The sequence below is a fragment of the Malania oleifera genome, chromosome 7 (assembly GCF_029873635.1).
Source record: "Malania oleifera isolate guangnan ecotype guangnan chromosome 7, ASM2987363v1, whole genome shotgun sequence".
In the NCBI taxonomy this organism is placed as follows: Eukaryota; Viridiplantae; Streptophyta; class Magnoliopsida; order Santalales; family Ximeniaceae; genus Malania; species Malania oleifera.
Window position 1 is genome coordinate 61,570,954 of NC_080423.1, and position 17,229 is coordinate 61,588,182.

At 37.4% G+C, this 17,229-nt stretch overlaps 1 protein-coding gene across 1 annotated transcript; it reads right to left on the bottom strand.

Annotated features, from left to right (window-relative positions):
• Positions 1-765: 765 nt before the first annotated feature.
• Positions 766-1,110, bottom strand: LOC131160860 (protein PHLOEM PROTEIN 2-LIKE A2-like). The gene has a single exon (XM_058116740.1). The coding sequence runs from the start codon at positions 1,108-1,110 to the stop codon at positions 766-768; it is 345 nt and encodes a 114-aa protein (XP_057972723.1).
• Positions 1,111-17,229: the final 16,119 nt, after the last annotated feature.

Consider the following 17,229-nt stretch of genomic DNA (forward strand, 5'->3'; position numbering starts at 1 on the left):
GTATTTAAAGCTCTGGTGAAACCGGAAGAATTAGAAGGAATGAGTAGAAAGCTTTCAAAAAGACATGTCGAGCTTTAGGAAAAAGATTTGATGAAAATTTCACCCTATTGGACTAGATACAACCATAAATAATCTAGTTGAATTGTTAGTTAGCTAGGCTTCTGAAGCCAAATATCTAATTGAGTAAATGCTAGTTAGAGATAATAGGTACATATTAATAATGACCACCACTAATGATCACAATGTGGGTGAGGGAGAAATAAGGTTATTAGTATAATCATGCATCGAATCCACAAATCCAATGTTATTTCATAAAATAACAAGAAACCATAAGAAAATTGTGCACAACCTTTGAACATAAAACAAATATACAACCTTACACACATTGTTTACACTAGAAAAAAACCAAATATTTGTATCAAATATTATTTTATCATACTTTATTTGTATTAAATAACATCAACATAGCAAATATACAACCTTACACACATTGTTTACACTAGAAAAAACCAAATATTTTGAAAGCTTCTCTACGTGCATGGCCCTAATGACATGCATGCAGATATCTTAAGAAAATATTAAAACTCCTCAAAAGTGTATATCCCAAAAGCATTTGAGAAAGAGATAGGTTTAGAATGCGCTCCAAATTAATCTCGAGTATGGGTCTTCCCAAGAGGGGCGTGGGGCCCACCTTGGCACTCTCTATTCTCGAGATGTTCTCAAGATACACTTTTCAAGAAGGGTGGTGTTGACAATATCATAGTATCAACCAACTTTTGGCTCGATCACAATGCCTGCAAGGACCATGCCACCCTTCCACCAATCGGTGTCAATTTCAAACATCCCGAACTCAACGTGGCCATGGTTATTGCCAGTAGTGGTGATATCCTTTGAAACCCAAAATTCTCCACCGCGGATCTTATGCCACTCCTCTTGCTTCTCCCGGTACGGTTGCAGTACAATACTTTCCACTCTCTCCTCTTCCCCATTCATTTTCACCTTGAACTTGATGGGAGCTGAGTGCCACCCAAATGCATTTGCCTTGAACTTAACGATGTAGTATATTGTGTACTTCATACTCACCTTTAAGATGGAGAATTGCAAACTCATGGTCATTTGTATCCAATTCACTTGAATTAGCATTGCACCTTCTTTGAACCCTACTAACGTGAACATTAATTAACAAAAGTGTATCATTATATATATATATATATATATATATATATTTCATGTCTTTGCGTGTAATCATGGTCTTACATAGAACCTTAGAATATTGATGTTCATATAACTTATCTCTTAAGAGGTATTTTGGTGGTTAAAACTTAAACTTTCATATCATAAGTCTCAGAAAAGAAATAAGTTTCTATAGTGAATAGGAATCGGTACTAAATGAAAGATGTATTAAATCCAGTTGTGTAGTTCAAGTCTAATATGAACTTCTAATCGGCTAAGAATTGAAAAGAAATAAGTTTCTTTAAAGTTAGTCTTTACTTTATAAATTCTAATAAATACATGATTATAGTAAATCTTTGAAAGCTATTTACCATAATTACTAGAGTTTTCAATAATATTAAATAATATAAGTTACACCCTACATAAGTATAAAATTTGAAAAGAATTCAAGGGACAATAATGTTTTTTTTTTTAATCTAAAATTAGTAACTAAAAATATTAAGAGAGAACATAGAAATAGTTACTTCAAGGGAATGAGTATTAACAATGATAATACATATATTTGATATTGCCGGCTATTCTGGGCTTACGCAGCAGACTAATTCCACGTCTACGTCAGTTGTGCCCACAACCAACACGTAAGAGGTAAATCCGGATGTGCGGTGCGAGCAACAAGTTTAGAACCCTAGATTCACCATTGTAAGCGGTCTTCTGGGACAAGTCCATGTCGAAACACTGCAGGTAGGCACGACAATAATGTCAAAATGGGTTTGTATACAAATGGCGGTCGCTTGCATGGATTAGATATAGGCTGACACGGATCATCGCGCATCCATGTCGTCGTGTAAAGTATTGGGAAATTGTCGGCGTTGCGTGTTGTGATGATCATCAACCTCTCAAAATCTGAAGAAAGTGAACTGGCAGAATCTCTCTCTGCATACTGCATCTGTCTCTCCTTCCCTCCGTATGCTTTATTCTTTTATCCTTTTCAAAGTTGGCTAAGGTTGCAAGACTAGGGGAGTAGCATTCAATATAATTATGTCATTCACGCATACTTTAATTTTTAATGATAAAGAGTTATTCTTTGCGTGAATCAAGTTTTCTTGGCACATTAATTAGAAATATTAATTTTAGGAAAAAAAATATAAAAAATAAATTGCACTGCGAGTCTAAAAAGTTATGATAAAATTTTATGTTATTTCTAAATCAAGGGGTCATGGTTTTTGTTTTTCATTTTTATTTTTAAAGAATTAACAAAAGAAATTTGCTACTATTTATTTGTAAAAAGTAATTTTATTTTTGATTTTTAAATTTTTAAATAATTACAAAAATTTGTATGGGATTGATCCCAATATTTAATGGAGAGTAAATTTACAATGAAGCACCTTCACACAATAAAATTCATCCAAAGATGAATCTCATGGTTGTGTCTTGTGCATACTTTCGAGGATCTTGAGGTGAGAGCAATTGTCATCTTGCGTGGGTTTATCCAATATCTTAAAGGTCAGTAAATGCAAACATGCTAGGTAATCCTAAGCTCAAATTCGAGGTAATCCTAGGGTCAGTCGATATCATTCGTAGAGCAGATGTGTAGGGCTGTTAGTATCTCCCCTTTATATAACACACTCTCAAACTTGGCTCTGGTGTGCAAAACTTTGACTATTATTTCCTTGGATTCAAGGTTAGCTAGTTAACTAGTTAATCAATAGTAACTAGTAAGTAACTAGTTAGGTATTCTAACCTCACTTAAGATAAAATAAGTTAGTAAAGACTTTATTGGTATAAATCTAGCCTATATCTCAACCTCATTTAAACTTCTCTAATTCAGTTCACAATTTATGTTGAGACAGTTGAAAGATTCACCTCAATAGAATTGAGTCTTTGGAATGTGTTGATAGTAGGCATACTCCTTAAAGCTCTTGCTTATTTTCTTCCTCAAGTTTTGGAGACTCATTCTATTCAGAGCCATTTCTGTAACATGCTTATTGTCTTAAGAACGCATTGGCAAGGTTTGTCCATGTCTTGATCTTGGTTTGATATAATTGCAGATACCAATGCAGAGGTACCCTAGTCAAACTATATTGGAAGAATGAATGAACATCTTATTATTTTTTGTATGTGCTGCCATTTTACTGTAGAACATCACAATGTGCCTATTTGAGCCCTTCATTCCAAAAAAATTTCATTAGCTTTGGCATCTTGACCTTTGGTATAGTATGACCACATCAGGAGTTAAACAAATGCTAAATGCATCCACTAGACCAAATTGCCAATTCCCTCTATTGCACAATCTTTCCTGAGTTAGTTTATATTTTAACTTTTTTCAAATTCTTGCTCAACTCCTTTAGCAGTAATACTTGTGGGGATATGCTTTGCCTCCATTTTTACACTAGAAGCTACTACATGAGGAATACGTTTATGTCCCAATGTTGCTAACATGTGGATAGGCACAACACCTGGTGGAATAATAAGTCCTTTGTTCATGGTCATAAACATTTCCATTGGCTTATTCATCTTCTTTTTAATAGCCTTAATGTATTGGTTAACTTCTTCTTGGTTTTGTTCTAGCCTAAGGATTCTTTCCTCCATCTTTTATGTTATTTGTTTGGTCCTAAAGTAGGCCTTATATGTAGTGACCTGAAGAATAATGGTATTTTAATAATAAGAAGGAGAGAAATGGGAACAGAAATAGAAGGAGGCCGTAGACGAATATAATTTCAAGAATTTCCAGGGTTCGTCGATGAATACAGGGATTCGTCGATGAATGTCTTCAGAATCTCGTCGACGAGGTCCCATTTCGTTGACGAGAAAATACCGAACGAAGGTTTTGGGCTGCTCTGAATTTCATTGATGAAGGGTAAAGTTTGTCGACGAATTTACTGAATGACTCGTCGACGAGGTGATGTGTCTCGTCGACGAATCTAGCCCTATAAATAGGAAAAACTCGGATTTTTATCATATTTTCAGTGCCCTCTCTCTCTTCTCTATCTTCTACAGTCCCTCTCCCTTCTCTCTTTGAGTTCGACCCCTCCAGACGCCGGATCGACGATCCGAAGCCACCACGACGCTCCTGGCGAAGTTCTTTGCAAGTTTGCTGGAGCGGATCATTGGTGAAACGAAGTTGAATTTCATCCCAAATTCAAGGTAAGACCTTTTAGTCCATTTTTGGCCTTATGACAGTTATAGGAAATGATATAAGCGAAGAAATACTGATATTTTGTTCTGGCAAATGTTGTTTCAGGGTGTTGTGTAGGAGGCCCTACAATTTATTAAATAATGAAAATTATGTATTAAAGTATGGTGTGGCTTGAGAATATGAATATAGTATGGAGATATGTTTATGAATTTCAGTACCATAATTTTATGAATTTCAGTACCATGATTATACGAATTCTAATACCATGATTATACGAATCTCAGTACCATAATTATACGAATTTCAGTATTATGATTATGCAGTTTTAGTGTTATGATTATATAGTTCTCAATATTATGACGTATGAATTACAGTTACAGTTTATTCAGTATCATGGTTATTACGGTTATTTCAAAATCATGGTAAATCAGATAGTTGTATATAGAGATATATTATATAGTATCAGACCCTGTTGGACCCTACAGCAGAGCACGGTACCGTTGCTACAGATATTATGTTATGTTATAAATGCAACCACTTATTTAGATAATATGTGATAGTAGGTCGATCATCTTGTCCCTTGACGTGGATAGACTCCCCATCAGATATGGGTTGAGGTGGGCAGATCAGACCGATGGAGTATAGTGATTTACCCTGGTCAGCCAGCCAGTGTAGATCCCGCCTACGAGCCGCACAACCCTGTCATGAGGGGTTAAATCATGACACACAGTTATCCACATGGAAAGTTTTCAGTTGCTATTACGTATATACAGATTTATAGAAATAGGGAATAAACTTATGTACATTAGAAGTATTTTAAATAGTAACCTACAACACTGTTATGTTAAGCAACATGGAAAATGTGGTGTATTTTATTACTTGTACTGTACTTACGTATCCAGTTATACATGATTATATGAAAACAAATTTTCATAACACTGTAACTCATTTTCCACACATTAGTAATAGCATATTTCTTCTTATTGAGTGTTGGCTCATCCTAGTGTTGAATTATTTTTAAGGTGATTCAGGTAGGCGAGTAGACTAGGCTCGCAGATAGAGGAGCTTTAGTAGTGCCCTGTTAGTGAAGAGAGTATTGTGGAGGATTTTTGTATATCCCAACATAGTTGAGGGTATTTTGGCGAACAGATATATGTTTTTGTTTTGGGAAACATGTTAGTACTCTGGTATTGTATATATATATATATATATATATATATATATATATATATATTTACATATGGTTATGTTTATTTGAATTCTGCTTCTTACTGCTTAGGTTAATAATTGGGTTTACCCCCAGTATGGTATCAGAGCACATAGATTATCATAGTGTAAAAAAAACTCTAGTTAAATATCAGGTCGTTACATTATATGGCTTAATAGTGAATGCGCTTACAATGATTATGTAGATGTCAACTGTGCCGACAAAACTCTTCAGTATTTGTCTTGAGGAAGTTTGGATGCTTATGATTCATGAGTCAATGCATGAACATGAATGAATGGATGAGTGGATGATTGACTTATGCAAGGCTGAATGAATTCACATGAATAAATGTAGTAATGCATAAATGGATAAACACTTATTCTGACCAAAGCTAATGTCATAAATTATGAATGAGTGGGTGCTCTTTTGAAAAAAGATAAATGGAGGAGTTAATTTTCACCTATTAAGGAGTTGGAGGCATGACTCATGAATGCTCACATGTTAGGCTAATAAAGAGAGGAATGTGTTAGCCCCAAGGTTTGACGACTTGATTTTGATGATAACAAACTACCTAAGATCTAATTGTTTCAAGCTTAAGTGTGATAAACATGATTTAATACACGATTGAAGAAACTCAAACAAATTGGATTTTGCCAAATCTTGGAGTACTCTTAAGACTTACCTTCCATGTTACTATAATCTCTGAGCATTTCTAATTATATGTAACTTAAGAAATTGATTGAGTTTTCGCACAAAACTACGCAATCTAAGAAAAAAAAAAAAAAAAGGGAGACCAAACTAGGTTGCAAAACCTAGGGCAGTTGACTGGCCATGTAATAACCCCAAAAATGGCTATACAAGATTAGTGAGGAGATTTCAAAAAAATTAAAATTAAAAAAAATTAAAGAAATTAATTAAAAATTTAAAATAAAAATAAATTAAATTCAAAAATAAAAAAATAATTAAATTTTATTTTTATTAATTAAATAAATTATTATTAATTAAATATATTATATATAATGTTATGAAACTGAAGCTTCAAAGGAAATTTAGAGAGGATTTCACCTCTGTGTAGGAACCCCCCCTTTTTTCTTTTCTGTTCTTCTATGCACAGGTCTCTCTCTCTCTCTCTCTCTCTCTCTCTCTCTCTCTCTCTCTCTCTCTCTCTCTCTCTCTCTCTCTCTCTCCCTCCTTGTTCTCTTTCCCTCTCTCCTTGATTCCGATGGATACTCACCCGAACGGAAATCAGAAGATACTGTTAGACTCCATTTTTCGCTGCCACCATTTCTACCGGAGCAGATTGGTGGTAGGAGCGGCGTAGGCGTATCTCCTGGGGTAAGCTGATTTCTGATTTTATCTCAATTTCTTGCAAATTATAAGCCCAATTAACGATCAGACACCACCACAAGAATCTAGAGATGATTCTTTACAAGTCTAGTGGAGCAGATTTCTCGTGGGGTCGTCGTGGGCATAACCCCAAATTTGGGATAAGGGGATTATTAAGGGGCTTATTATTTTTTATTAGTGTTGATTTAGAAATATTAGAATATTGAGCATCTGAGGTTGAAGTATAATTTTTGAAATTTAGGGCCCGGGTGAGCGTCGCAGGTGTAATTTCGGGACCCGCAGGCATAATTCATAAAATTAAGTGAGAGAGTTAAATATTAGTTTAAATGTTAAATTAGGGTATATGGAGCATAGGGAGGGTTAGATGAGTATTATTTTGGGGAAATGAATTAATTAATCTGGGAAAAATGCAAATTGAAGGATTTGAGTTTCGGGCGCCAAAGGCGTAGGATTTGAGTTCTAACGAAACTCTCAGTAAGTTAGGTAAAGGGAATAAATTATAACAGTAATTTTAGAACTACTATTTGAATTAATACGTGAAAATGAGCATATGGTATTTTGTTTGGAAATTATTATGATATAAATATCGAATAAATTGTGTGGCATTTGAATAATATTAAATTGTGATATTCTGGAGTGTGAAATTAATATATTATTATTATTAGATGAAAATTGTGTAACATATGATGTATATTGAAAAATGTGAAATATAATGATGAGTAATTTCTGAGAAAATATTGAAATGAGAATTGTTGATGTGATTAGTGGAAAATAATGAAATATGGTATTTATATGGGAGTAGAAATGTTTTGCATGAAAAATAAGATTTTTCAAATTACTGATATGGGTATTCTGAGAAATGTTGAAATATGTGAAACACGATATATACTATTATGAGATGATGAAATGTGCACATAAAATGATGAGAACATTTATGTTGAGATGGATTGAGATATACTAATATGAGATTAATGATGTATATTGATATGGAAATATTGAAACGTGAAAATGAGAACGTGAATTCTAAAATGTATATAAGGAAATATGCTTGATGAAATTCCAATACTGCATAATCATTGTGAGTATGTGGTAGTGAACCTTGATGGATGGTTGTAGAAACCCTAATGATGGGTTGTGATATTGAGCATGGTACCGTTGCTAGTGGTGTAGTGAAACTACATGGACTCTGGGAGCGTGTGGCGTGACAGTAGACTGAGCTATATTGTAGAGTTGTTGTGCCCCGTGAGTTTGGATTAGGGCTATAGGCCAGCAAGTCGTACTACAGATGCGAGATATGTGATATGATATTTTTATCTAACCGGGTTGGCCAACTATGGTTAGTTCCAGCCTTTGGGCTGCACAACCTTGACCATGGGGGGAAGCATGGGGTGTAAAGAAAGATGCTCAGGGTAGCCATGAGTTACAGATGTGATTTTGGTACTAGGTACCAAGGATACTCATGAGCTGGATAGTAAATTGGAAACGAAAAGTGAAAGAATGATAAAACGGGCCAAAATGAGAAATGAAAGAAATAATGGAAATTGAGAAATAGAGAATGGTAAAATTGAGAAGAGGAGCCGTGTGAGTTAATAATATAAATAATTTAGGCAAAGTGAAACTCTCTGCCTAAGGGCTTACTGAGTAAGGTGAGCACCCTGATAGGTATTAGATGTGGCCATACCTGACCGCATAAAGTGTTAAGGCAGAGGAAAGCTACCTGTATAGGCGGGTAATCTTCCTTATTCTCAGGAACTTCGCAGGTAAATATGTGTTGGAATGATTGAATTTGAGAAATGATTTTAAAGCTTGTAAAAGCTTGGGTTGTATATCTATATGATTTTGAGAATATATTTATCAGTGTATTTTTCTTAGATGAAATGTTGATTTGAAAAGTAAAGTGTATTATAACCGAACTCATATGGCCGCACACTATAAATAATTTATTCCTTCTTACTGAGAGGTGTCTCACCCAAATTATCTAAATTTTTCAGGGAGTAGCGATAGGCCAGGTGATAGAGCTCTGGAACCATAGGGAGTTGGGACCCTGACACACAGGGTGAGTTCTTGGACTAGGGAGGTGTAATTTCCCTAGAGTTGAGTTATTTTTGGGTATGTGATGGTATGTACATATATGTATGTTGATACTTTGGGTATTGTATTCTGGTTCTTAAGTATGTACTATCTTCTCCTATTAGGTTATATGAATAAAATGACTTTTTAACCGGTACCCAATGCGAGTCGGGTCATATGAATGGCAGCAGGGTTGTTGACGTGGCCGATTTGTGAATGTTGTTGATGACAAGTGAATATTTATTTATTATAACATATAAAATAATTTATACGAAAATCGAGGCATCATAGTTTGGTATCAGAGCCAGATTTCTAGATTCTGTAGACTTTAGTAGACAGCGGAATACAATACCAAAGTATAGGAATGGATTATGAGGAAAATAGGAGATGAGTAGATTGAAATGTGAGTTAGTGGTTGTTAGAGGATGAGGTGAGAATTTAGGATTCTATCTTGTGGCCTATAGACAGGAGTACCAGGGTTGTTTCTGTGTTTTTCCTAGGGAGACAATTTCTGAAAAATCATAGATACTATCGTTGGGTCTTGTTTCTGAGTGGTAGGGCTGAATCCTAAATGGGGATTAAGGATGTGGAGACAAATGGTCATAGAAGAGTAATTTATGAATTATAGCAGTGTATTGGTTGTGTGATAGTAATTGTATGCTAAGATTAACAGCTTCCTTTGTAGGATGGATCCAGGGAACAGTAACACGAATGCGGGAGGTGATGGAGTAGGACCTTCTAGTATGGGTGGTGGAGATCCTGATGCGATGTGGCGTAGCGTCACTCAACAAGTGATGGTTGAGATGGCTAGGAGCTCGGGGGAGTAGAGCTGCATGATCAAGCAATTCGTGCATATGTGACCCCTGTCTTTTGTTGGAGGAGCGGATCCATTGGTAGCAGAGAACTAGGTTCAGTACATAGAGGGCATACTGGCAGTTCTCTCATATACAGACGAGCAGAGGGTGTTATTTGCCATATTTAAATTGACCAGGGAAGCAAAGCACTGGTGGAAGTCAGTGAGATTACTGGAGGAGCAGAGGTCGGACCCTATAACAATGACATGGAGTCACTTTATGGAGATTTTCTTCGAGCGGTATTTTCCCACTACGGTCAAAAGTGCAAAGGCATCAGATTTTTTGTATCTGACACAGGGGCCTTTGATGGTGCAGCAGTATGCAGCGAGATTTATTGATTTGTCCAGGTTCGCCCTGTATCTAGTGCCAGATGAGGAGAGGAAGGCAAGGAAGTTTGAGGAGGGCCTGAGGCAAAACCTGTATGAGCAGGTGGTAGGTTTCCGAGCTCAAACTTTCTCAAAGATAGTAGACAAGGCTGCAGTGATTAAGAGCGACCTACGAAGAGGCATAGCAGCACAGAGCTAAAGGAGGAGGCCCGCGCCTTCTGATTTTTAGGTAGGGTCTAGTCGAGGGCCATGGAGGAGATATGATAGCAGAGGGGGACGAGGGCAGAGAGGAGGAGATTGAGCAGTATAGGGTAGATAGGTCCCCCCTCCTTGTCCCAGATGTTTGAGGAGGCACCCAGGAGAGTGCCGAGCGAGGGAGGTTGTTTGCTATCAGTGCCATGAGCCTGGGCATATCGTGAGAAACTATTAGGCACCATTAGCGGTGGCGATTGCTCCTAGACCATATAGAGGAGGCTATCAGGCACCTCGAGGTGGACAACAGAGGAATACTACTCTGGCACAAGTTTATGCACTGACGCCGGGAGATGCTGAGGCAGCAAGAGATGTGGTGACAAGTATTGTTTCAATATTGTCATTTAAAGCTACTGTCTTGTTTGATTCAGGGGTGACTCATTCTTTTATTGCCCAAGAATATGTTAAGTTGTGTGGGTTTGAACCTCAGCAGTTAGATGTTAGTCTGGCTGTTGCTACGCTGACTGGGGCTGTAGGGATATGTAGAAAGGTACACAGAGATTGTTCGGTGGGTATTGAAGGGAGATCTCTGTCAACTAATTTGGTGGTTTTAGACATGCATGTGTTTGAGGTAATCTTGGGAATGGACTGGCTAGCTACCCACTATGCCAGCATTAATTGCCATAAAGGAGAGGTAGTGTTCAGACCTATAGAGGGACAGGAGTACATATTCATGGGATCACGTGTGCGCACCCCACCTCAGTTACTATCTGCTATTTAGGTGCATAAATTTCTATCAAAAGGCGCTCAGGGATATTTAGCCTATGTGAAGGCGGTATCAGAAGGGAAGCTGAGGGTGGAGGATATCCTAGTGGTGAGGGATTTTCCTGATGTATTCTCCGAGGATTTGCTGGGACTACCTCCTAATCATGAGGTAAAGTTTGTTATTGATTTGGTTCCGAGGACAGCGCCCATTTCGAAGGCACCATATAGAATGGCACCGGCAGAGCTAAAAGAATTAAAAGAACAATTGTAGGAACTGCTAGATAAGGGGTTTATTTGGCCCAGTGTGTCACCCTAAGGAGCACCGATTTTATTTGTAAAGAAGAAGAATGGGTCGATGAGGTTGTGTATCGACTACCACGAAATAAACAAAGCAACTATCAAGAATAAATACCCGCTTTAGCATATCGATGATTTGTTTGATCAGTTACAGGGGACACAAATATTTTTGAAGATAGACTTACGCTCCGGGTATCATCGGGTGAAAGTCAAGATGGAAAATGTTCCGAAGACGGCATTTAGAACACAGTATGGACACTATGAATTTCAGGTTATGCCATTTGGGTTGATGAATGCTTCTGCAGTGTTTATGGATTTGATGAACAGGGTCTTTCACTAGTACTTGGATCAGTTTGTGGTAGTATTTATTGATGCTATACTGGTGTATTCGAAGAGCCCAGAGGAGCATGAGGAGCATCTGAGTATAGTGCTTCAGGTGTTGCGAGAGAAGAAGCTATATGTGAAGCTCAAGAAGTGTGAGTTCTGGATGGAATAGGTTACCTTCCTTGGACACATTATATCCGGGGGTGGTATTTTTGTTGATCCGAGTAAGATTGAGGCAGTAGTAGACTGGGTACGACCAAAGAACATGCACGAGATCACGAGTTTTCTAGGATTGGCTGGGTACTACCGTAGGTTTGTTGAGGGCTTCTCTAGACTGTCAGGCCTATTGACCAGATTGACCAGGAAGGGAGTGAAATTTGAGTGGTCCGATGAATATGAACAGAGCTTCCAAGAATTGAAGCGGCGACTCATCACTACGCCTGTGTTGACGATTCCTTCAGGAGAAGAGGGGTTAGTAATTTACAGTGATGCGTCCCATAAAGGGCTCGGTTGCGTGTTGATGTAGCGAATGAGAGTGATAGCCTATGCCTCACGATAGTTGAAAGAATATGAGAAAAACTACCCTACCCATGATCTAGAGTTGGCGGCGGTTGTTTTTGCGCTGACGTTTTGGAGGCACTATCTATATGGGGGTAGGTGTGATATATTTATTGACCATAAGAGCTTAAAATATTTTTTCACGAAAAAGAAATTAAATATGAGGTAAAGGAGATGGCTGGAGTTAATAAAGGATTACGACTGCACTATCAGCTACCACCCAAAAAAGGCTAATGTGGTCGCTGATGCTTCGAGCCGGAAATTAGTGGATTCATCTGTGTTTGCAGTGGAGATTCAGCATCCGATTCAGATGGATCTAGAGAGGCTCAGTGTGGAGCTGGTAAAGGGCGATCACTAGGCGTTTATTACTGACTTGGTTTTGCTGCCAACTCTACAAAAGAGAATTAAAGTAGCTTAGAGGAATGATGCAGAACTAGTAGAGCTTATGGGGAAGGTACAAGATAGTCAGGAAACAAAGTTCAGCATCTCAGATAATGGAACCTTGAGGTTTCGTATCAAGTTATGCGTTCCTGCTGACACTGAGATCAAGAAGGTTATTCTGGAGGAAGCACATCGGTCTTTGTATACTATACATCTAGGTAGCACTAAAATGTACAAGGATTCGAAAGTCCTTCTGGTGGAGTAACATGAAGAGGGAGATAGACCAGTATGTGGATTAGTGTTTGACGTGCCAGCAAGTGAAAGCTGAGCACCAGAGATCGGTAGGATCATTGCAGCCACTCCACATTCCTGAGTGGAAGTGGGAGCATATAGCAATGGATTTCGTCACAGGATTGTCGTTGGTGTTGTATGGACAGGACACTATCTGAGTAGTGGTGGATCGATTAACAAATACTACCCACTTTGTGCCGATCAAAGTTAGCTACTCCATGGACAGATTGACTGAGTTATTTATCTAGGAGATAGTTAGGCTCCACGGCGTCCCAGTGTCCATAGTTTCAGACAAAGACCCACGATTCACATCTCGTTTTTGGATGAGTCTGCAAGGGGCCATGGGTTCTCAGTTGTCATTCAGCACAACTTTTCATCCTCAAATAGATGGGCAGACGGAGAGGACAATACAGATTCTGTAGGATATGCTGCAAGCATGTGTGCTAGACTTTGGAGGTCGTTGGATACAATATTTGCCATTGGTTGAGTTTGCGTATAACAACAGCTACCAGACTAGCATTGGAATGGCACCATATGAGGCACTATATGGTAGGAGGTGCTGATCCCCGTTATACTAGGATGAGATTGGGAAGAGACAAATATTAGGGCCAGAGCTGATACAGCAGACTCAGGACAAGGTTAGACTCATCAAAGATAGGATCAAGACAACACAGAGTCGGCAGAAGAGTTATGCAGATACTCGCTGGAAAGAATTGGAGTTTGACACAGGAGATATCGTATTCCTGAAGGTGGCACCAATGAAAGGGGTCATGAGGTTTGGGAGGAAGGGTAAGCTGAGCCCTAAGTATATTGGGACATTCGAAATTCTTGAAAGAGTGGGTCCAATTGCCTATCGATTGACATTACCACCGGTCCTATCTAGGATCCATGATGTATTGCACGTTTCTATGTTGAAAAAATACGTCCCAGACCCCTCCCATGTGATCATCTATGATGCACTGGAGTTGGGTGATACTTTAACTTATGAGAAAGTGCCAGTGTAGATTCTTAATTGGAAGGAACAGGAGCTACGCACGAAGAAGATTCCAGTGGTAAAAGTTTTGTGGCACAATCATGTCGTTGAGGAGGCTTCCTAGGAATTGGAGGATCAGATGCGCCAGAGATACCCACACTTATTCAGTGGAGTTTAGTATTGAGCCAATTAAAATAAAGTGAATAGTACTATGTATTTTTATTTGTATAGTGTAACGTAGGATAAATAGAGTTTTTAGTTTTGGAACGTAAATGACTTTGGGAGAATTTTGGATAGTTGTAATCTCCTAGAACCCTCTTTGTAATCACGGTGTTCCTTCGCCATAAGTGAGGGTAATTAATAAAATTGGAAGTATTTTTTCTAAGGATGGGAAGTAGAAGAATAACAAATTTCGAGGATGAAATTTTTATAAGGAGGGGAGATTGTAATAACTCAAAAAATAGCTACATAAGATTAGTGGGGTGATTTAAAAAGAAATTTAAAAAAAATTAATTAAAAATTAAAAATTAAAATAAATTAAATTTAAAAAATAAAAAAAATAAATAATTTTTTTATTAATTGAATAAATTATTATTATTAATTAAATATTATATATATATATATATATATATATATAATGTTATGAACCTGAAGCTTCAAAGGAAATTTAGAGAGAATTTCACCTTTGTGTAGGAACCCCCCCCTTTTTCTTTTCTGTTCTTCTATGCACAGGACTCTCTCTTTGTCTCCTTATTCTCTCTCCCTCTCTCTGAAATTCTATGACGGATACTCGACCGATCCAAAATCAGAAGATACCACTGAACTCCATTTTTCGCTGCCGTCATTTCCACCGTAGCAGATTGGTGGTAGGAGCGGTGTAGGTGTATCTCCTCGGGTAAGCTAATTTTCTCTTTTATCTCAATTTCTTAAAAATTTTAAGCCCAATTGATGATTGGACACCACCATGAGAATCTAGGGATGATTCTCTACAAGTCTAGCGGAGCGGATTTCTCGTGGGGTTGTCGTGGGCATAATCCCAAATTTGGGATAAGGGGATTATTAAGGGGCATATTATTGTTTAATTAGTGTTGATTTAGAAATATTAGAATATTTAGCATCTGAAGTTGAAGTAGGATTTTCAAAATTTAGGGTCCGGGTGAGCATCGCGGGTGAAATTTCGGGACCCGCTTGCATAATTCATAAAATTAAGTGAGGGTGTTAAATATTAGTTTAAATGTTAATTTGGGTATATGGAGCCTAGGGAAAGTTGGATAGGTATTATTTTGGGGAAATGAGTTAATTAATCTGGAAAAAATGCAAATTGCAGGATTTCAATTTAGGGCGCCAAGGGCATAGGATTTGGGTTCTAATGAGACTCTCAGTAAGTCAAGTAAAGGGAATAAATTATAACAATATTTTTAGAAATACTATTTGAATTAATATGTGCAAATAAGAATATGGTATTTTGTTTGAAAATTATTATGATATAAATATCGGATAAATTGTGTGGCATTTGAGTAATATTAAATTGTGATATTTTGGAGTGTGAAATTAATATATTATGAATATTAGATGAAAACTGTGTGACATATGATGTATATTGAAAAATGTGAAATATAACAATGAGTAATTTTTGAGAAAATATTGAAATGAGAATTGTTTATGTGATTAGTGGAAAATAATGAAATATGGTATTTATATGGGAGTAGAAATGTTTTGCATGAAAAATAAGATTTTGCAAATTACTGATATGGGTATTCGGAGAAATGTTGAAAAACATGAAACACGATATATACTATTACGAGATGATGAAATGTGCACAAAAAATGATGAGAACATTTATATTTAGATGAATTGAGATATAATGATATGAGATTAATGATGTATATTGATATGGAAATATTGAAACATGAAAATGAGAACGTGAATTCTGAAACGTATATACTGAAATATGATTGATGAAATGCCAGTACCGCATAATGATTGCGGGTATGTGGTAGTGAACCCTGATGGATGGTTGTGGAAACCCTAATGATGGGTTGTGATATTGAGCACGGTACCGTTGCTAGTGGTGTAGTGCAACCACACGGACTCTTGGAGCGTGTGGCATGACAGTCAACTGAGCTGTTTTGTAGAGTTGTTGTGCCCCCTGAGTCTAGATCAGGCTATAGGCCGGCCAGTCGTACTACATACGCGAGATATGTGATATGATATTTTGATCTAACCGAGTCGGCCAACCGCAGTTAGATCCAGCCTTTGGGTCACACAACCTTGACCATGGGAGGAAGCATGGCGTGTAAAGAAAGATCCTCAGGGTAGGCTTGAGTTACAAACGCGATGTTGGTTCTAAGTACCAAGGATACTCATGAGCTGGATAGTAAAATGGAAACGAAAAGTAAAAAGAATGATAAAACGGGCTAAAATGAGAAATGAAAGAAATAATGGAAATTGAGAAATAGAGAATGGTAAAATTAAGAAATGGAACCGTGTGAGTTAATAATATAAATAATTGAGACGAAGTGAAACTCTACGCCTGAGGGCTTACTGAGTAAGGTGAGGACCCTGATAGGTATCAAATGTGGCCATACCTAGCTGCATAACGTGTTAGGGCAGAGGGAAGCTACTTGTATGGGCGGGTAATCTTCCCTATTCTCAAGAACTTCGCAGGTAAATATGTGTTGGAATGATTGAATTTGAGAAATGATTTTAAAGCTTGTAAAAGCTTGTGTTGTATATCTATATGATTATGAGAATATATTTATCAGTGTATTTTTCTCAAATGAAATGTTGATTTGAAAAGTAAAGTGTATTATAACTGAACTCATATGGCCGCACACTGTAAATAATTTATTCCTTCTTACTGAGATGTGTCTCACCCAAATTGTCTAAATTTTTTAGGGAGTAAGGATAGGCCAGGTGATAGAGCTTTGGGACCATAGGAAGTTGGGACCTTGACACATAGGGTGAGTTCTTGGACTAGGGAGGTGTAATTTCCCTAGAGTTGAGTTATTTTTGGGTATGTGATGGGTATGTACATATATGTATGTTGATACTCTGGGTATTGTATTCTAGTTATTAAGTATGTACTATCTTCCGCTATTAGGTTATATGAATAAAATGACTTTTTACCTGGTACCCATTGCGGGTTGGGTCATATGAATGGTAGTAGGGTTGTTGACGTGGCCGGTTTGTGAATGCTGTTGATGACGAGTGAATATTTATTTATTATAACATATAAAAAAAATTTGTACAAAATTGGGGCATCACAGGCCATCAAGGGGTAGTCAATCGAGCCTAGCTAGATGCCTAGGGTTGTTGACTGACCCTTAGGGGGT

What these genes read in the sequence shown, in the direction of transcription:
- LOC131160860 (XM_058116740.1), bottom strand. Translation starts at nt 1,110, where the DNA reads ATGAGTTTGCAATTCTCCATCTTAAAGGTGAGTATGAAGTACACAATA.